General features: G+C 48.3%; 1 protein-coding gene across 6 annotated transcripts; it reads right to left on the bottom strand.

Annotated features, from left to right (window-relative positions):
- Nucleotides 1-1,388: 1,388 nt before the first annotated feature.
- LOC118311943 (echinoderm microtubule-associated protein-like 6) lies at nt 1,389-20,166 on the bottom strand. 6 transcript variants are annotated; one of them, XM_035636108.2, is made up of 43 exons: nt 18,530-20,160; nt 15,677-15,836; nt 14,908-15,006; nt 14,723-14,791; nt 14,403-14,588; nt 14,177-14,312; nt 13,827-14,028; nt 13,615-13,752; nt 13,084-13,340; nt 12,684-12,893; nt 12,112-12,279; nt 11,813-11,919; nt 11,634-11,734; nt 11,357-11,543; nt 11,178-11,283; nt 10,786-10,879; nt 10,490-10,590; nt 9,950-10,152; nt 9,763-9,874; nt 9,557-9,684; nt 9,334-9,475; nt 9,106-9,258; nt 8,893-9,024; nt 8,582-8,670; nt 8,331-8,498; nt 8,020-8,221; nt 7,454-7,580; nt 7,227-7,305; nt 7,024-7,153; nt 6,844-6,942; nt 6,379-6,399; nt 6,261-6,275; nt 5,468-5,641; nt 5,053-5,261; nt 4,796-4,953; nt 4,095-4,209; nt 3,117-3,305; nt 2,843-3,015; nt 2,596-2,758; nt 2,370-2,473; nt 1,937-2,090; nt 1,733-1,833; nt 1,389-1,516 (listed from the first exon to the last, which is right to left on the bottom strand). In XM_035636108.2, exons 1-43 carry the CDS (start codon nt 18,757-18,759, stop codon nt 1,492-1,494), a joined length of 5,916 nt encoding a protein of 1,971 aa, XP_035492001.1. In that variant the 5' UTR covers nt 18,760-20,160; the 3' UTR covers nt 1,389-1,491. The 6 variants fall into 6 exon arrangements, with proteins under 6 accessions (XP_035492001.1, XP_035492000.1, XP_047189899.1 ...); XM_035636107.2 differs by having other exon boundaries at nt 6,231-6,275; XM_047333943.1 differs by having other exon boundaries at nt 9,106-9,475; nt 18,530-20,161.
- Between the last annotated feature and the right edge of the window lie 1,515 nt (nt 20,167-21,681).

The raw sequence follows: 21,681 nt of genomic DNA on the forward strand, positions 1-21,681 counted from the left end.
CAGAAGAGGATGCGCGTCGTCCACATTCCCTTACAGGTCAATTCTAATAAATACGGCATCTAGTTTCTACCATAAATATTATTATTCAGTTAAACTTCCTTTGTTTTGAGGTAGAAATCTTTTGTTTTCACATCTTCACTTAATAACTGGGATCAAACAAAGATCCATCTTCGTCTTGTTTTTTCTACTTGACTAACAGTCACATGGTTATCATCATCATCATCATCATCATCAGACAGTACGAGATACAAAAACAAAGCAGACGGTGACGGTGTGTATCTGCTGCACCAGGTTCGTAGCACCACGATTATAAATAAAGTTGTATCAAACGTTTGGTCAGAGTTTGTGAGAAAGGCACATCCTGACAAACAGAGACACGTGACACCAAACAGCTACGACGTCGTCACAGAGGCTCAACTGAAGAACTGCAACAAACCTAACGACTAATGTTTCACGTTAAAACATTGGGACTGAACCGGTCAGCTCGCACGCACCTCCTGTCTGGTCTGGATCAGGTGGAGCCTCGGGTGAGTCCAGACGACGACTCAGGAGGACTCAGGTGGAGGACTCTGGTGGAGGATCTGGGTAGAGGACTCAGGTGGAGGACTCAGGTGGAGGACTCGGGTGGAGGACTCAGGTGGAGGATCTGGGTAGAGGACTCAGGTGGAGGATCTGGGTGGAGGACTCAGGTGGAGGATCTGGGTAGAGGACTCAGGTGGAGGACTCAGGTGGAGGATCTGGGTAGACGACTCAGGTGGAGGACTCAGGTGGAGGATCTGGGTGGAGGACTCAGGTGGAGGACTCAGGTGGAGGATATGGGTAGAGGACTCAGGTGGAGGACTCAGGTGGAGGATCTGGGTAGAGGACTCAGGTGGAGGACTCAGGTGGAGGATCTGGGTGGAGGACTCAGGTGGAGGACTCAGGTGGAGGATATGGGTAGAGGACTCAGGTGGAGGATCTGGGTGGAGGACTCAGTTGGAGGGTCTGGGTGGAGGACTCAGGTGGAGGAGACAGGTGGAGGGTCTGGGTGGAGGACTCAGTTTGAGGAGACAGGTGGAGGGTCTGGGTGGAGGACTCAGGTAGAGGGTCTGGGTGGGGGACTCAGGTGGAGGGTCTGGGTGGAGGACTCAGTTGGAGGAGACAGGTGGAGGGTCTGGGTGGAGGATTCAGGTGGAGGATTCATGTGGAGGACTCAGGTAGACGGTCTGGGTGGAGGACTCAGTTGGAGGAGACAGGTGGAGGGTCTGGGTGGAGGACTCAGGTGGGGGACTTAGGTGGAGGACTCCGGTGGAGGGTCTGGGTGGAGGACTCAGGTGGAGGATTCATGTGGAGGACTCAGGTGGACGGTCTGGGTGGAGGACTCAGTTGGAGGAGACAGGTGGAGGGTCTGGGTGGAGGACTCAGGTGGGGGACTTAGGTGGAGGGTCTGGGTGGAGGACTCAGGTGGAGGACTCCGGTGGAGGGTCTGGGTGGAGGACTCAGGTGGAGGACTCACTGACACTTCCACACAAATAGACTGGTCGACAGGAGGAAACAGAAGAACGAGTGTCAGAATCATATCAACTGTCTGTATTAGATTTATATACATCATTATATTTATTATCTGTTGATTCTGTTTCTAATTTTATTTCTAACATTTCCCCTCGTACTGTGTTCACAGCTCAGCTCCGCCCCCTGCAGGCACAGAGCAGGAACTACAACTCAGTAAACAGGAAACTGACTCTTATCTCACCTGCAGTCGCTGCCGCCGGCGCTGATCACGTATTTATCGTCGCAGGAGAAGCGGATGTTGGTCACATGAGCAGAGTGGCCGAAGTATCGCTTGTGTTTCGCCTGTGAAAACATCGGCGGGTGACGACGTCACACGTTGGACGGAAACATTCGACTCATCTAAACCAAAAGCTGCCGGAGGCCTCGACGAGCCGCGTTCACTTACAAACTTTTCGGAGCAGGGGAAGTCGAAGAGCTTGATGAGGCCGAAGTCGTCTCCCGTCACCAGGTTGACGCCGGCGTGGGAAACACAAGCACAGTTGACGTCCGCCTTCTCTGCGTTCCGAGGCCAAACTCCGAGAACCTCGTCGCCCAGGAAGCTAGAACCACAAAAACACTGGTCCATGTCTGGGATCCTCCGGTCTCATAGAACGTTCTACAACATGTTCTGTAGACTTTATACTGTAGGTAGGACCAACATTTGTTTTCCTTGGTTCTACGGTAAGTTACCTACACCCTGCTCTATGTTCCCTTGGATCCTCACGTGGTTCCTTACGTTCTACAACTCGTTTACTTGACTCAATAGATATTCTCTTAGTTCTACATCTGAATTCTTAAGCTCCAATGTTAGTTTTCTCGGTTTCTCGGTTCTACATCACCTGGTCCAGGTTGCCCAGGTGATCCTCTCTACGACGGGCTGCTCCGTCACGATCTTCCCAGAGGGAACCTCATGCACCTGCCGGGTGTAGGTGCTGGTGGACACCTGGGACAGAGCAGGAGGAGATCTTTACATTGGTTCACCTGAAAGATCTTCACTGAGGTCACAGCAACAAGGCCACCAATCACCAGACCGACCCAGGTCACAACTTAACATTCATTACTTACCTGGATGTGTTTACTGTCGGCAGAGAAGTCAATCTGGATGACGAAGCCTGGGATGTCCTTACAGTAACCAATCCGGTTCAGGGACGGTCCAAGAGAAAGGTCGTAAAAATCCACAGCACTTTCCACTGAACCCACCGCCAAGAACCGGTTGTCTGGACTGAACCTGAACCACAAGAAAAGCACCACGGTAGGTTTATTTGATTGAGGAACAAACATCCTGCAACCATCCTGATATCTGACGTTGTACCTTATGTCCTCGATGGCGACACTGCGGTCTCTCTTCTTGCCCCAGACGGTGAGGGAGTTCACCAGCAGGACGATGAACTCGCCGTTCTCCATGCCGATACAGACCATCTCTCCGTTGGGGCTGTAGGAGGTGCACTTGGCAGGGTGACCCAAACTCACCTTGTTCAGGAGTTTCTAACAGAAAACACAGTATATGAGTAGATGAAGGACGTAAAGCAGAGAAAGATCTAAAACCCTCTAAAGTCAACCAGTCGAATCAGTCTTCAGCCTTGTACCTTATCAGCCAGGTCCCATATTCGGATGGTCCCATCGTCACTGGCGGAGATGAAGACGTCTTTGAAAGGGTGAGTTGACAAACCCCAGATTCCACCCTGAGTGTGTCCATTGATCATGGTGTTGGACGCAGCATTCTTTTCTCCAACTTCTATGATCTCACCATCTTTAGTTCCCACCAGGATTTTCCCCTGGATCACAGAGAACAAAGAGACGAGTCAGAAACCCCCCAGTGAACGTCACTATCAGACACTTCAGGACCATTGTACCCAGACCACTTTATATAGTCTCAGAGAAATGTCCCTGAAAAAGGAACCCATCCATCAATCTTCTTCTTCCGCTTATCCGCTCACCCTGGGGGATCCCGAGGCGTTCCCAGGCCAGATGGGATATGTAGTCCCTCCAGCGAGTTCTGGGTCGACCTCTAGGTCTCCTCCCAGTTGGACCTCCGGAGGGAGGTGTCCTAACCAGATGCCCAAACCACCTTGACTGACCCCTTTCAACGCAAAAAAGCAGCGACTCTACTCCTCGCTCCCTCCAGATGTCCCGACTTCTCACCTGCTCTCTAGGGCTGAGTCCAGCCACTCTGCGTAAGAAGCTCATGTCGGCCGCTTGTATTCGCAATCTCATTCTTTCGGTCACTATCCAGAGCTCATGACCACAGGTGAGGTTCGTAAGCTATGCCTCATGGCTCTGCTCCCTCTTCACCACGACGGACTGGTACAACGCCTGCAGTATCTCAGGGTTTAAGTAAAAATTGAACCAGGTGATAAAAAATGTCTTGATGAAAACATTAGGATTTGTGTGTGTTTGTGTTTGTGTGCTGATGTTGTCTGTTAATATTCTGAAGAAACTGCTCTGTGGTTTATTGTGTCCTGAATGTCCTGTCACACTTTGCAGTTTTTCCCTGCAACCGTAACATTGATTTTGAGTTGATACCAAATATAAGACAGTGGTTTTATATGCTGATGTGCTCATACCTTCCCTCTGCAGACGGAGCGGACGTTCTCCACCAGTTGACCGGTCTCCAGTTGAAATGCTCGGCAGCGCTTCATCTCCTGGTCCCAGAGCTTCACGGCGCCGCCCTCTTTAGTCCTGTGAAAGACAACAAACATTTTGGGTCCTGGAGGCAGCCGGCCTAGCAGGGTGTTCCAGACCTCCTCCTCTCTATCCAGTAGAACCACTGTCTTCATCCAACAGATGTCGTTCCATCTACAGGACTTATGTGTGGACCTCAGGATGATGACCAGCTCCTACCACACACCAGACCAAGGGTTTGCCTAAAAGTCTCAGCCCAGTCCAGCGTCACTATTCCTGCTGAGATTCTTTGTCATCATCTGAAGGAGGGCGTTCCGGGAGGGGGTTCTGTTTACCTGACTCTGGTACCAGATATATCCAGCACACCTGGCAACACGTGACCATCCGCTGCCGTGTGCTATTCTAATCTGGAGAAAGGTCTGAAAACTGTCCTCTTCACAATGTCTTTTGATTACTTGGTACCTAAAGTTATCCAGCTTTGGCTTCTGGTGCCTTCATCTGTGGAGTCTGTCCTCCAATGTGTTGACCAACAGGTACCACATGTGTTGAAAGGCTGACTGACCTGAAGACACACTGGTTGTTGGAATGTAAATAACTTTACAATCTCTATCAGGTTGACATATGTTGGTCTGTGAGTACTCACGGCCGTTCCTTTCCCCCTGTGACGATGAGTCCATCCCTCAGGGTGGTGTACATGGTGAAGACCGGACCGCTGTGGGCCTTTGCCACCACCCGCACCAGGAAGTGCTCCCTCCACACGAACACGTCTCCATTTATTGCACCAGTGAACGTCAGGTTGTTCTAGATAAGACAAATACTTACTACAAATTCTGTAAAAAACGATTTATATATTTTTATTTTGAGGATGAGCCGGAGTTTTAAACTTGTGGTTTAACTTACGGCACCAAAGGCCACAGACAGCATGGTCTGCATCCGGCCGTCCTCCACTGAGCCGATCACTCCTTTCTTGTACATGAGTGATCCTCCCACCAGAGTCCAGAACTTAATGTGTTTGATCCCTACTGACACAAACTGGGTGTCAGAGTCTGGTCTGAACTCCACGACGAAGATTCGCTCAGCGTGGCCTCCTTTACTCGTCACCTTGGTGCCTAGCAGAGAGGTCAGTGGTTAGCTGTGAAACCCCTGTAAGGACTATTCAAAGGGATGTTTTCTGTGCTTTGTGTTGGTATCTATAAACTGAATCTCGATATCTGCAGGGCCAGAAAACACTGCTGCCTCTTATCCTCTAGAAGCTGGAAGGAGGAAGATTTATGATATCATTTGTATTTTTTAATCTGAAAGAAAATGTCCGTACCTTCCTGCCACCGCCACACAGTGATGGTGTGTTCAGGTTCCACTCCGACAGACAGCAGCAGCTTTCCTGTAGCGCTGAAGTTTACATAGCCGACACCTTTTGCATGCGAGCAGCGGAGGATGGAGAGCGTCTGCTTTGTCACGGCATCCCACACGTGGATTGATGGGGCGAGGCCTGTGAGCAGAGATGAGAACCGTAGAAACCAAACAGCTGAACAACCAAGGCGCCAAGGCAGCAAGGGGCCCAGGACCTGAGGCTAGCAGGGGAACCAAGGAACAATAGGACCAAGGACGCTAAGGTGTCGAGAAGGTAAGGACCTCCGAGGTTGTCTTTAACCCAACCCGGGGTCCCATAGTTCTTAGGAACTGTCTCAACCCCAGGGACCCCAGGCAGAGTGATAATACAGACCAAAGGCTTAAGATGCCCAAAGAAGCAAAGCATCCAGCACACATTAATACCAGGACCTAGTGTTCTATGGAACCAAAGAACTAAGGTGTTGAGGTTCTTAGCAGTTATGAAAACGTGAAACTAAGGATTTAAGGAAACAAACAAACAAACAGAAGTTCCCAGGAACTGTGGATCTAATGAAAGACTGTGAGGAACCATGGGGCCAAAGAACCAAATCACTGAGAAGACAAGAACACAGGGAATCAAGGACCTGAGGTAGAAATGGAACCAAACAAAACTAAGAACAGAGGAACGGCAGACAAATAGAAACACTTAATCATGGAATATTGGAGTTAAAGGAAGAACAGAATCAGACCTGAACAGGAACATGGCTGCTGATACTCACCAGCCACTTCAGCCTCTACACACCAAGAGCAACGACATCGACAAGTTAAACACCGAGATCTCCGGTGAGCGTGAACAGAATTATGTGTGTGAATGGATCAGTGATGAGTGAGTCTTACCTGGCAGGTCAGTGATGTCACCTGATGATGACGTGAAGCGGTGACAATGAGGAAGCAGTGGAAAAGAAAAGAAGTGCAATGGGCAAAAAGCAGCTGGTTGATGCGTGAGAACAACATGGTGAGCAACGTTAGGACCCTGCGTCTGTTCAGGAAAGACCAGAGTTTAGAGTTCGACACACGAGAAGTCAGTGTTGTCGTGTGACTCAAATACTGTTCAAGTTTTAATGTGGTACAGTCTCGAATTTTCAAAAGGTGCCTGTCAGGTTATTAATAAATGGTTGATGACTCGAGATAATGAGATTTTGTATCACGATGTATCGCTTTGTTTCCTGTCGCATAGTAACATGTCACGACGTGTCATCTGGTCCTGGTGGAGGCTCCAGGACGAGACGTGTCCATGTTTGTGGATCATGACCAGACATTAGCAGGAACACAAGCTCAGACACTTCCTGTCCTGTGACTCACCGATCTGTCCCGTAGCGATGATGTTTTGGTATTTTGGATGTTGATTGACGGTGAGACAGAGGATGTCGTCGGTGTGTTCCAGGTAGAAACTCTGAGTTCCTGTGAGGACAGGAAGCAGAAGTGGAAGGTCATGAACAACAACATTCAAAGTAACAAGCACAACCTGAGAGTTTTACCAACCGGCGGACAGGTTCTGGATCACCACGGTGGCGGCCGTGTGGAAGATGATGTCATTGCCGTCGTTGAGGTAATGCAGGTTGTTGCGACAGTCGGAGCCTCTGTACCCGAAGACGTGCTCCAAGACCAGCTCCTGAAAAACAAACGTCTCCTTGAAGTGCAGTCCGGTCTCAGTGGACTGAAGTTAAGGCAGAGCTCATACTGACCTCCACCAATTTCTTCTTCTTGGTCACGTTGTTCTTCAGCAGTTTGTCCGGCAGCGGTGGAGCTCGACTCACCGGAGGCCTGAAGGACAAACAGTGGCACAGTTCAGAAACTGATGAGATCAAACTTGCAGATGATTGTGTGTCTGTGATCAAACCCAGACAGAACGTAAGTCGTGAGTAAAGTGATGTGGAGGTGGTATTGATGAGCCTTCAGTCACAGTCAGTACCTCTCGTCCACAGGAAGCTCCTTATGCTGCAGGTGAGGTTTGGTTCCAGACATGTTCCTGATGCTGGCAGAGTAGATCTTGGTAACGTAGTCCACCACCTTCTCCCGGGCCACATCACTGTCGTAACCTGAAAACACAACCAGTCCGCGACACAGCTGGTCAACTCCCTGTCACTCAGATGGAGGCTGACTGAGTTTGTGTTCCTTTAGTGGAAAGGATGTCTATCACCTTGACAACACTTGAGGTGGTGTCACATCTGACAGCGAGGAACTTTGAGGTCTGCAGATAGTCCCCAGACCCCAAGAGCTAGACCCCGACTTTTAGATCTATTCCATAGACCTACAGAACTAATTCCCAGACCGCCAGATCTAATCCTTAGACCTCTGTAGCTACTGTAGTCCCCAGTCCTCCAGACCTAGTGCCCAGACCTCTAGAACTAGTCCTAAGACCTGTGGAGCTAGTCCCAAATCCTCCAGAACTAATCCTTAGACCTCTGTAGCTAGTTCAACCCTTTCTTCTGTAAATCTGTCCACAGTCTCTGTGTGGTGTTGTTACGACTGTGTTACCTCCGTCCTCCTCAGTGTCGTCGTCCGACTCCTCGCTGTCCACGGCTTTACTCTCTTTATGTCCCGGCGGCTCTCTGGTCCAGATCATCAGTGCTGTGTCGGCCCCGCCCACTGACAGCAGCATGGAGTCGTCATTGGACCATTGGACGTTCGTCACATTGGTGCTGTGACCCACATACTTCTTAAACTTTGCAAACTGGCCCTGCGATCATATTTTTACATGAAAAGTCAGAATGGGAAGAAGCTGATAAAGGACAGAGTAAGATTCTCTTTAACCATGATTTCTATGGCTGTGTTCCCTCGAGTCTCACCCTTGACGGGAAGCTGAACAGTTTGAGGAAGCCGAAGTCGTCACCAGTGGCGAGCAGTTTGCGATCTCTGCTGAGCGAGGCAGCATTGACGAAGCTGAGCGTCGGCCATATTCCCTCACAGGTCGGACCCAGAACTGAAGTCCAGCTCGCCCAGTCCAGCTTCTCAAACTGGAAACACAGAAACAAAGGTGTATTCAGACAAACAGAAACATCCGGATGATCCATTGAATCATGAGAAAATAAAAACAAACCTCAGCCACACTGATGTTCTGTTTGCGTCCTCGCGGAGCCTCGAAGAACAGCTGCTCTTTAGCTCCGGTGTTCACCTGCAGTAGTTTACCTGGAAAATATCAGGACTGGACATGACCTCATGAACACGAGACTCGACCGAAGTTTCATGTTGACTTGCTAATGTTTACCATGTTAGCAACAAGATCAACCTCTCAGAATACAGCTACAGCTGAGTTCAGTCATGGTGTGAATGGTGATGGCACCACATTAAAGGAGGCGATTGTTAGCTTAGCATCAGTACAGGTGTGTTGAGAGGTGTGGGCGTGTTCACCTCTGGAGTCCCAGTCGATGTGAGTGATGTAGCTGCCGACTCCTTTACAGATGCCAACTCTCTTACTGGTCAAGACATTATAAATGTCCACAAAGGAATCATGGGACGCCACGGCCAGGTACTTCCCAGCATCTGAAACACAGAGCTGTGAGCCATCGCTGACGGACCAATCACCTTCACCATGCGTCACACCTGAGTGGTGAGTTCAGGTACCTTGGGAGAAGCGGATGTCGGAGATGAGCTCTCTGCGGTGGTGGAAGGTCACCATGTCCTCCAGAGTGTCGGCATTCACTACCAGGAAGCTGCCGTCGTTCAGACCGACGGCCAGAGCTTTGCCGTCAGGAGAGAAGGCACAGCACCGCCCACCTGACAGGTAACATACAGGTGAGAGTGGTGAGCATCTCACAAAGCCAGTAACATGCTGTTGGTCGTGTGTCTCACCTTTCTTGAGTTTGCGGACGGCGACCATGCGATGATTGGCTGACAGCTCCCAGATCCTCAGAGTTTTGTCGTCGCTGACGGTGGCGCAGACAGGAAGTAGAGGGTGAGCTGCCAATCCCCAAACCTCCCCCTCCATGTGACCCTGAACATAACACACACAGGTTAAACAGGTAACATTTATCTCTGAGGGAAATGAAACAAGCGGCTGCTGGTTCAGTCTCACCTGAACCAGCAGGCTCATGGGTCCACTCTTGTCGATTTCCAGGATTTCTCCGTTTTTTGTTCCCAGCAGGATGTGACCGTGTCCCAGAGTGATGGCTCGGATGGACGGGTTGTCCTCCAGCAGCAGACCTATTCCAGAACCATAAAACCAATGAGACACCACAGACAGAAGACAGACAACAGGAGGCTAACCTCTGTGTGTGACACCTTTAGATGACGGAGACAGGGCGGCTCTCTTGATGGCGTACGTCTTCAAACATCTCTCAAACATGTCGTCCCAGAGCTCCACGATGCCGTCCTTCCCCCCCGTCACAAAACCCTGGACAGTGAACGCAACACGGTAAGAAACAACAGAGGTTACAGGTGTTTTAAAGATGGATGAGTGGTGTGGCACCTTGTCCAGGGAGCACATGGCGAACACGGGGCCGTCGTGGGCTTTGATGGTCTTGATGAGCGTTGTTTCTCTCCAGATGTAAACATCTCCGTTTGTGGCTCCGGAGAAAACCAGGTCCTCAGATCGACCGTAACACGCCGACATCATCGTCTCCTGTTTACCCAGGTTCCCGAATATACCTCGTTTAAACGTGAGACCGCCCCCTGCAGGATGAGGATGGACAAACGTTTGATGGTTTTGTCCAAGTGATCATTTCTTCACAAAGAAAAAGATTACAGATTTTAGATCAGCATGAACACTAGCAGCAGGGGCCAACTGTTAGCTTAACTTAGCATACAGACGGATCCCAGCCGAAACGAGCAGGCGAGCTGTGAGATCAGCTGTCACATCTGTATCACATCAATTGTGCTTCTGTCGTTAGATACAGAGAAAGACGCCTTGTGTCCTTGATTCCTCTCTCATATCCTCAGTGGGAGGAACTAAGACTAAGTGAAGGAAACGAGGATGAAAGTGAGGGAAGTGGACGAACGCTGATTTTACCTGAATGTTGCCAGAACTTGATGTGTTTCATCCCCACGGTCAGAAGTTTGTCCGTCCTGAAGGGATTACTCCTCACCACCAAGATCTTCTCCTTGTGACCCCTGAACGCAACACAGAGCAGAAGAGAGGACCAGTCTGCAGTTCACCACCACCACCACAACCACCACCACCACCACCACCACCACCACCACCAACAACAACAACAACAACAACAACAACAACAACAACAACAACAACAATTGTGTGTGTGTGTGTGTGTGTGTGTGTGTGTGTGTGTATTAGTCAGGTGTGTGTACCTGGCCTTGGCCAGTCTCTCTCCTTTCTTCCAGTCCCAAATAACAATGGAGTGAAAATCATCGATTCCAACCGAAACCAAATTCTTCCCATCCACTGAGACAAAGGGACACAGAGTCAAAGACAGAAGACAGAGAAAGGAGTCAGGAGTCGGAGAAAGGAGTCAGGAGACATCAAGTGCTGAGTTACAGAACATAATCTTCTGACAAACAGAACCTGCGAATGCTGTTGATTGACATAGCGACCAAATGGTGCTTAAGAAATACCAAATGCTAACAGTTGCTGGTTTAGGTAAAATAAATGGTGACAGGAATAAAAACTGGAGATATGTGGATGACAATCTGTGCATCATCAGTCGATGTGATGAGGTAACGACCAGGTCAAGACTGTGTACCTGTGAACTCCAGGGCACACACTCCTCGGCTGTGGTGTCCCTTCAGCAGTGACAGACACTTCAGGGTCTGGATGTCCCAGACGTGGACGGCTGGGTCTCTGCCCACCTGAGCAACAGACAGCCAATCAGTCTCAGTCAGTCTGACAGTAACCTGCTGTGCTCCGATTGGCCGGGCGTACCTGTGCGGAGGCCACGAAGTCTTTGAGCGGGTGGACGGTGAGGCTGAGGATGTCGTCATCGTGGCCGAGGTAAAACCTCTGACTGTGCTGCAACCGGTTGTAAACGATGGCGACGGCGGCCACGTGGTAGACCACCTCCCCCGCCTGACTGTAGAACAGGTTGTTACGACAGTCAAACCCACGATACCTTCAGGAAACAAAATAGCCGAAATAAATGTCAGAGACAACCTAGTTGTTAGCCGTATTGATAGTTTGACCGACAGTTTTATGTTTTTACCCGTGAACAAACTGCAGACGAAGCCCCTCCTCTGGAGCTTTCTGCCGCTTCAGAGACCCAATCAGCTTCTTCCTCAGCTGAGGCAGGTCCTCCTTATACACCTGCAGACGGAGACAGGTGATCAGACGGGTTTATCGTAGATTAATTACAAAGTGCGATGGGTTTTATTTCCTGGGTACCTGTCGTTCGTAGCTTGTCTGAGCTTCCTGTTCGATGTCCGAGTCAAGCTCCGGAACGTCCGAAACATCCGAGTCCGACTCCCCACTGTTGGAGTCGGCGTAGCCCTCTGTAGACGCCACCCAGAGAAAAAACTTTATCAACAGCATGTTAGTGAGTGTTATATCGTTATTTAGGGATAACAAATGGTGATTCAGGCGTTAATCCAGGGTTCACAGATGTAGCAAATGTAGAGGTCCACGAGGGTTTGTGGGTCATTGTTATTTGGGACAAATGCTGAGGTGGGGACTCTTGGTCTTACCTTGGAGGAGGGGCTCCAATACGCCGTTCATGACACCTTCAGGTAGGAACCGCCACTGGAAGACTGCATGGTCGGCACCACCGGTGCTGACGACCCACTGCAGGTCATTCGACCAGCGAACGTTGGTTACGTGGGCAGAGTGACCGATGTACTTCTTAAATTTGGCTCCTGTTTCAGGAAGAAGATGAAGAGTTTACAGAGGGAGACTGAGGAGTTCATAAAGCAGTTTGATCCATAAATTATGAGAAGTCATTAGAAACAACTCAGCACTCATCTGAGAACTGAAGAACACTCGACGAAAGTTGGAGACCTGTAGCATTTTAAATCCTTTACAATCCCTTATAAAATAAAATATAACATTTTGTAAGTAACTAAAGTTTAAAAAAAAAAAATACCTAAGAGTCAAGGTCCTTAAAGTTCCTGCTTCATCACAAAAAGATTCACAAGTAGTGACAACAGTTTGGGCCCAATATGTAAATTCAGATTTGTGGTTCCTCCAGTCAGGTACCAAGTACCCGAGTTACTAAGAAAGAACCTGGAAATGTTCTTGCAGTTGTCTGGATGAGACTCACCTTTCTTCAGGCAGGGGAACCTGAAGAGTTTGACAAGGCCGAGGTCATCTCCGGTTACCAGCACGGCACTGCTGTAGTTGGCGTCCACAGAATTCACGTTGGTGATGTTGGAATATTTGGGCCAGATGCCGTTCACCTCGGCCCCAACGACGCCTGTCCATGTCATCCAGTGAATCCCCTTCGCCTCCTCTTTAGGAACCAGCTTCCCTGCTGGAGGTCAAAGGACAATGGTCTTCAGGAGACAAGTCTAAAGGTACGTTAATCCCCCGGTCTGCACAAGGAGGATTTGATTCAAAGTCCTTCTCTAGACTGATCCTGCATCAAGCTCAAACTCTAGACAGATAAAAAGTAAAGAACTTGACCCTCAGACTGTTGGAACCAGAGACTATGAAGTTGGTACCTGGCATCCTGTAGAAGAGTCGCTCTCCAGCACCGTCATTGGTCTGCAGGAAGCGGCCATCGACCGACCAGTCCAGGTGGGTGATGAAGGAGGTGGAGCGGCAACACTCGCCCACCTTCTTGTATCGCTGGGCGACGGCGTAGATATCAACCAGCCCGTCGTTTGATCCCACCGCCAGGAAGGAGCCATCTGGAGAAAACTTGAGCTCATGGATCACCTCCTTCCTGTCCTTGATATGTACAACCTCTGTCATGTCCCTGAAGGAAAAGGTTTGTTATCTCATCTTCATGTTTTTCTCAATGAGGCTCTTTGTCTTCCAACCAGAGCTGTTCATGGCAGGAAACTGAAGGACGGAGTTCCACAAGGCTCCGTCCTTGGTCCCCTTAGACTGAACATTTACATGATTTAGCTTGTGTTAATCTGTGTTTACCTTTGACTGAATGGAAACAGAGCCGTTAGCTGGACTAGCAACTGCAGGTAACTACTTCTAATCTGCCTCCAGCTAAACTTAACCAGCATACGTGAGGTCACCTGACACGCAGCACAGTGAAGGATCCGTCCTTCATGCCCAGAGCAAGCTGAGAGCCGTCATTGTTGAAGGAAACACTCCGAACAGATTCCTCCATGTTGCAGCGAGCCAGCAGAGTGTGGTCAGGAAGACTCCACAGCCTGAGAGACAGAGCGGAGAGATCGATGAGCAGCCTGGTGGCAGAGGCGGTGGGGTGTTGGTGGGTCAGACTGACCTGACAGAGCGGTCATCACTCCCAGTGACGGCGACCGGCTGTTTGGGATGCAGGTCCAGAGCCCACAGCTCGCCCTCGCTGTGACCCTGCATCAGCAGAACCGGTTTGTCGCGGTCTCGGACCATGACCTCAAAGATCTCGCTGTCCTGAGTCCCTGCCAGGATCCGGTCAGCCTTCCAGCAAACACTTCGGATTGACAGACCTGAAACAGAACCAGTGATTGCACTCGGACCAGAACAACTGATAAGGTGGAAACATGTAGCAGCAGCAGCAATTTATTCTTGCATTTCACTACTGGTGGATCTGTCATCGACCATGTTTCAGCCCGACACACAGGACGTGGTCCAGACCTTTGTATCCCTGCTCCGCCTCTCTCAGATCGATCTTGGTGATGGGTTTGAAGTCGATGTCCCACAGTCTGATGCAGCCGTCCCGTCCTCCGGTGGCGAACCCTTCCTCACATGCGTGCATGCTGAAGATCCCTGCCTGCATAACGGATCGAAGCCACAGGACGAACTCAGAGTTATGAGGTTTGATTTTATGTCTTTAAACCCTCTGTCATTTATTTTTTCTTACCCCGTGTGCGGCCTGGACAGTCCTGGTCAGAGTGATTCCTCTCCACACGTACACATCTCCGTTCAGAGCTCCAGAGTACGTCAGCTCGTCTTTGGCTGCAGAAACACACAGGATGGTCTGCAGGTCGCCCGTCTTCCCAAACATCCCTCTCTTCGGAGTCAGAGCGTTCCCACAGAGAGTCCAGAACTACAGAAACGTGCAGTTTAGCCATATGTGTATATTATTCCATCATAGATCAGTATTACTGTGATACATGTGTGGACTAATCAGTAAATGTCAGTTACTCATCATGTAATAAATGAAAACATCCGTTGTCTCACCTTGATGTGTTTGACTCCACAGCTGACGAGCCGACCGGACTGGAGCGGATCCCAGGCCACGTCGAAGATCTGCAGGACAATCCTCGTCAATACAACTGAACCTGATCAACACTGAACATGATTTTATTAATCGTCACTTCTTCGTCTACTGTTTCTCTCTAACAGTGAACACGGAGGAGTCGTACTCTGTCCGAGTGGCCGCTCGCCGTGGCGAGGACTCGTCCTCTCCTCCAGTCCCAGACACACAGCGTGTTCTTGGCGTCCAGACCGACTGACGCCAGTCGCTACGACACACAGGGAACAAACATCAGTAGGTTCACATTCAACATTAGCTCCGCCCGCCACCGACATTCACACCACGCGATTCGAGGACGACGTTATCGTCCATAAACTGACTGACTAGTCATAAATAAATTAGTTTAAAGTCCCAGTGTGTAATTTTTTTTAATTTTCTGGCGCCGTCTGGTGGTAAAGTTGCAAACAGGAACCAACTGAGCGAATGACAGGGGACACTTTATGGCGGCACACCACTGATTCCATTTTCTGTTTCCGTCTTTCCAGCGTCTGAAAATTCAACGTGAACGCGACGTATTCTGGACCGTTTAGTTCAGTTCCGTTTAGTATTAGTTATATAAAATTTCTGTGAATAAGTTCTTCTGAATATTACACACTGTAGCTTTAATTAATTCTAAATTGTGTTCTGATTTACATGGAGGAGTTCCTAAGGGCAGCATCCTGGAGCTTCCAGAGTTTATATAGATCAGTTACTGCATCTGATCAGTATTTTCATCATCGATTAAACTACCAATTAATCTTTGGTCTATAAAACACCACGAGGCGACGTCTCAGGCCAGAGGTATTCTCGCTTTAAACTATGTAGTCAACACCGCTGCCATACATCCTGCATCCGTTCAATCGTCGGTTGTTCACGTCCAAAAATTGGCGTGTTCTCACCTGTCCGTCAGAGTCGAAGGCCAGACAGGCGACTCCGTGTGTGTGGACGTCCCTCAGGATGGAGACGGTCTGCATCGCGTAGGAGTCCCACACACAGATGAACGGGTCCTTACCCACCTGACCCGTCGCCACCTGGACCTTATCTGGATGCATCGCCAGGCTGGAAGGAAGGAACAAACCAAGATCACTGACTGTATATTAAGACAATCAGAGACTGTATATAAAGACGATAACTGACTGAAACTCTGGAGACCATGAATCCAGACAGTTACATGTAGATCCACATCTGTTCCTGACTCATTTGTCTCCTTGTTGTCTCAGGTCAGTGACAAGAGTGTCCCGACAGCACGCACTGCTGGAGAACCTGAGAGGACGACTGAGCCTCAAACCTGTGAGTCACTGTGTATACAGACGATCACTGAGTGTATATGAAGACGATCACTGACTGTATATGAAGACAATCACTGAGTGTATATAAAGACGATCACTGACTGTATATAAAGACGATCACTGACTGTATATAAAGACGATCACTGACTATATAAAGACGATCACTGACTGTATATAAAGACGATCAGTGACTGTATATAAAGACGATCACTGACTGTATATAAAGACGATCACTGACTGTATATAAAGACGATCACTGACTGTATATGAAGACGATCACTGAGTGTATATGAAGACGATCACTGACTGTATATAAAGACGATCACTGACTGTATATAAAGACGATCACTGACTATATAAAGACGATCACTGAGTGTATATAAAGACGATCACTGACTGTATATACAGACGATCAGTGACTGTATATAAAGACGATCACTGACTGTATATAAAGACGATCAGTGACTGTATATAAAGATGATCAGTGACTGTATATAAAGACGATCACTGACTATATAAAGACGATCACTGAGTGTATATAAAGATGATCAGTGACTGTATATAAAGACGATCAGTGACTGTATATAAAGACGATCAGTGACTGTATATAAAGATGATCAGTGACTGTATATAAAGATGATCAGTGACTGTATATAAAGACGATCACTGACTGTATATGAAGACGATCAGAGACTGTATATAAAGACGATCAGAGACTGTATATAAAGACGACCACTGACTGTATATAAAGACGATCAGTGACAGTATATAAAGACGATCAGAGACTGTATATAAAGACGACCACTGACTGTATATAAAGACGATCAGTGACAGTATATAAAGATGATCAGTGACTGTATATAAAGACGATCAGTGACTGTATATAAAGACGATCACTGACTGTATATAAAGACGACCACTGACTGTATATAAAGACGACCACTGACTGTATATAAAGACGATCAGTGACAGTATATAAAGACGATCACTGACTGTATATAAAGACGATCACTGACTGTATATAAAGACGATCAGTGACAGTATATAAAGATGATCAGTGACTGTATATAAAGACGATCAGTGACTGTATATAAAGACGATCACTGACTGTATATAAAGACGATCACTGACTGTATATAAAGACGATCACTGACTGTATATAAAGACGAACAGAGACTGTATCATGATGCTTTGGGAGGCATCTTTTGTCGTCCATCCTTAAATACAGTCAATGATTGTTACAGGAAACATCCTAAATGTCCTCCATGTTTCCTTCACTTTCATCCTTTCCTTGTGTCTTTGTTCGTGATGTGAGGAGAGAGAACGAGGTGTCGAGATGTTTCACTCTCAATAAAAGAGCAGGACCAACAAACTGAACAACCGCCAACAGAGACCTGTGGTGACGGAGCAGAGGATGATGGGATGGACTGTTTCAACAGCTTCATTAGCTCGTCTTCATCATCCGTCATTTTTCCTCAGGCGCTCGGGTCCCATCAGGCCGCATGACTCCACCACCAACCCCCCACTTCCTCCGGCGCTGTGTTCATCTGATTTCCACTCCTTTTCATTTCTTTCAATTAACTTGTGTTCATCAGTCAGAGACGCAGCGATGTTTCAAAAACCATCGAGTGTGAACATTGACAAAGTGTCTGTGAGGTCAGAGCGACAAACTGGACCGAGCTCCTGAACTGGGTCAGAGCGACACCTGCAGGTGTGTGTGTGTGTGTGTGAGACTGTGTGTGTGTGTGTGATTGTGTGTGTGTGTGTGTGACTGTGTGTGTGTGTGTGTGTGTTTGAGTGACTGTGTGTGTGTGTGTGACTGTGTGTGTGTGTGTGTGTGTGTGTGAGACTGTGTGTGTGTGTGATTGTGTGTGTGTGTGTGACTGTGTGTGTGTGTGTGTGTTTGAGTGACTGTGTGTGTGTGTGTTTGAGTGACTGTGTGTGTGTGTGACTGTGTGTGTGTGTGTGTGTGACTGTGTGTGTTTGAGTGAGTGAGTGAGTGAGTGAGTGAGTGTGTGAGTGAGTGTGTGTTTGAGTGACTGTGTGTGTGTGTGTGTGTGTGTGTTTGAGTGAGTGAGTGAGTGTGTGTTTGAGTGACTGTGTGTGTGTGTGACTGTGTGTGTGTGTGTGTGTGTTTGAGTGACTGTGTGTGTGTGTGTGTTTGAGTGACTGTGTGTGTGTGTGACTGTGTGTGTGTGTGTGTGTGTGTGTGTTTGAGTGACTGTGTGTGTGTGTGTGTGTTTGAGTGACTGTGTGTGTGTGTGTGTGTGACTGTGTGTGTGTGTGTGTGTGTTTGAGTGACTGTGTGTGTGTGTGACTGTGTGTGTGTGTGTGGTGCTGCCCTCTGCAGGCTCTCTGCCTGCAGAGGGCAGCACCAGAGACCTTCAACTCTACTGCATTAGCATAGCTAGCAAGCCACAAGCCAGCGCCGACATTTGATCAGCTGACGTTCTCCCGCCTCACCTGATGATGTCATCGTTGTGTCCCAGGTAGAACTTCTGGGTGTGCTCCCGGGTGTTGTAGACCACGCCCACTCCAGCCACGAAGTACACCACCTCTTTCCCCGCGGTGTAGTACAGGTTGTTCCGACACTGGTGACCTCTGTACCCGTGGATCCACTCCAGCCTCAGCTGGCAGCGAGGAGCCGTCTTATCCGACATGTTCCCCCCCGAAAACCCGCCGTTAATAAACATCCACGAGAAAAACACAAAAACTAGCGTCTTCTAGGTCTCCAACCAGGAAGTCCGATGAGTTCTGAGCAGTTCTGTCGCATCTGCCGCGAAAAACCCCTCTGGCGTCCTGTACCAACACGGAAACAGTGGGATCCCCGTTCATCCAGCTCTGCAGCAGGTCCTGAGGCTGCTGGGTCCCGTCTCTTTGACACTGCAACAACCAACTACAATTCCCATGATTCAAAGCTGCAGCTCGTCCTGTAAACTCTTTGTGCTTCAAACCGAATTAATCGACACAACAACCAATCAAAGACAAAACTTTTAGTTTCAGTCGCTTTTTGTTTTTCACAGTAAAAAAAAAATTAACTGTAAACGTTGCAGCTGATTTAAATTAATTAATTAAATTTAACTTTGTGCCACAGGAAATTCGTCATGTCTCAATAAAACTGTTTACTGTCCCTTTAATTCTGCAACATACAGAAATAAAAATACAAAAATAAACCTTAATCTCTCGTGAACGTATGAAATGTTAAAAACCTTCTGAACAGAAGTTCGTTGTACTAACGTCGACTTTTGTAGTTAAAAAAAAATGTGAGAAACACGTTGACGTCGTCGGGATGTTACAGGTCAAACATCCGGAAAAACTTCAAACTGACGACGTAACAATGACATTCGTTACATTGTGAGATTCGTGCTACTTAGTTACAAAGTTTGGTTTTGAGGGTAAAAACTTTATGAACCCAACAGATATGACTCATCACGTTTAGATAAACAGACAATTTTAAGGTTTTAATTAAAAAAATAAAAGTTTTACCTTCTATAAAATGTTGCAGGACTTAAAAAATATATATATAATATATACAATTTGTGTGAGAGGAAATGATTTAATGTATATTTTTTGTATTTAGTTTATGAAATCATTAACTTTTTACAGAATTATTGGTGCTTTTTAAAATATCACTGGGCAACAGTAAAAGCCCATTTTATTACAGTAAAGTCCTTTCAATTAAATTTGTTGTATTTTCCGTAAGCACATCAAATAATTCTTGGTAACATCTCGGATATTTGATCACAAACGACACAAATTATTATGCGTAGTTTCTTTGAAACTAGCAGAAATGTGATGTTTGAATCAATAAAGCTACGATATATATATATATTGTATTATCTATCGACCTGAACTGTTGGAACCGGAACCGACAGGAACGTTCTCTGGTCTGAACCGGGACATTCCCGGGACCGCGTGTGAAGGTCACGGGGACCGGGCGGAACACGGAGCTTCCGGTGTCAAAGACACATCTGATCAATAACGTGACGCACGTGTCGGCTGCTGCCCGTCACCGGGACCGGGGACCGGGGGATCGGGGGACCGGGGGACACAGGACCGGGGACCGGGGGACACGGGACAAGAGGACCGGGGGCCACGGGAGACCGGGGGACACGGGAGACCGGGGGACACGGGACCGGAGGACACGGGACCGGGGGCCACGGGAGACCGGGGGACACGGGACCGGAGGACCGGGGGACACGGGACCGGGACCGGAGGACCGGGGGACACGGGACCGGAGGACCGGGGGACACGGGACCGGGACCGGAGGACCGGGGGACACGGGACCGGAGGACCGGGGGACACGGGACCGGGGGACACGGGACCGGAGGACCGGGGGACACGGGACCGGGACCGGAGGACCGGGGGACACGGGACCGGAGGACCGGGGGACACGGGACCGGGGGACACGGGACCGGAGGACCGGGGGACACGGGACCGGGGGACCGGGGGACACGGGACCGGGGGACCGGGGGACACGGGAGACCGGGGGACACGGGACCGGGGGACCGGCAGAAAATTGAGACAATTTTGACAAACGGAAGCGTCAGATCCCGTCGTCTGAGATCCGGAGATTACAGCTTCACCGCCGGAGGAAACGCGCATCCGCGACGAGCGACGAGCTGCAGGCGGTTGAGAGGCGTCGCGACCCGGCGGAGAGTCGCGGCAACTCCCGGTCACACAGACGGAAAACGGTCCAAACGGTGAAGCGAAGTCTGGATGTTAACGGAATCTCAGGGATCACCGACAGCGCCACACGGACAGAACCGACACGACCACTTCCGGTTATGGACGTTCAAAATAAAATACCGCGATAAGGTTTTATTGTAACTGGTGGTGCTGGTGTTTCTGCTCCTGTGACGTCAACACAATGACTCACTCATGTGTTCATCCTCAACGTGAACTGTTTTTTAATGAAGTTTGAAAATATTTTCAAGTTTCGAGTCATTAACAAAAAAGCAGAAAGATATGATGCAATTAACGTGTTATTATAGAGGGTTTTTAATTTATAAATATCCTCAAATGGACTCGTGCACAATATCATGAGTTATTACAAACACCACACACATCCCGTCATCTGAAATTTCTTTCCAAAAATTAATTCAGTTTGATCTTTTCAGATGACGCTTTTCAGAAAGCGCACGCATTTTAAACTGTATTATTTTGAAGGTCAAAGCCGCGGTTTCCGGTCTGTTTGACGCTTACGTCCGGCAGCTTCCCGCCGAGGTCGGGTCAGGGGGTCAGGGGTCAGGTCGTCAGGTATATGCATGTTAACATGTTAATGTCTACCATGAAAAAATACACTAACAAATCATATTACTATTGTTATTATTATATGCAACGTTCCATCATACAAACGACAGATTCATACTTATATGTGAAAAGATTAAACTGTGACTAATATTTCACTAACTATAATCTTAGTTACATTAATATTAGCCAGATTTGCAATTTACAGTATTTCACAATACGAGTTTCAGTATCAACACAATTTTACCGTGACAGGTTAGCTAATATGAGTTACATTATTATGATATTACCATTAGCTAACTAGCATTAGCATATTAGCATTAGCTAATATGAGTTACATTATATTAGCTAATACAATGGTATCT

This window comes from Scophthalmus maximus, chromosome 8 (assembly GCF_022379125.1).
Source record: "Scophthalmus maximus strain ysfricsl-2021 chromosome 8, ASM2237912v1, whole genome shotgun sequence".
In the NCBI taxonomy this organism is placed as follows: Eukaryota; Metazoa; Chordata; class Actinopteri; order Pleuronectiformes; family Scophthalmidae; genus Scophthalmus; species Scophthalmus maximus.

Bases quoted from the DNA above. Each gene is read 5' to 3' on its own strand.
- LOC118311943 (XM_047333943.1), bottom strand. From the start codon at position 18,759: ATGTTTATTAACGGCGGGTTTTCGGGGGGGAACATGTCGGATAAGACG. The intron at 10,591-10,785 runs GTACACACACCT...TGTTGCGTTCAG, and splicing joins GAGAGACTGGCCAAGGCCAG to GGGTCACAAGGAGAAGATCT. The intron at 8,222-8,330 runs GTGAGACTCGAG...ATATGATCGCAG, and splicing joins TGTTCAGCTTCCCGTCAAGG to GGCCAGTTTGCAAAGTTTAA.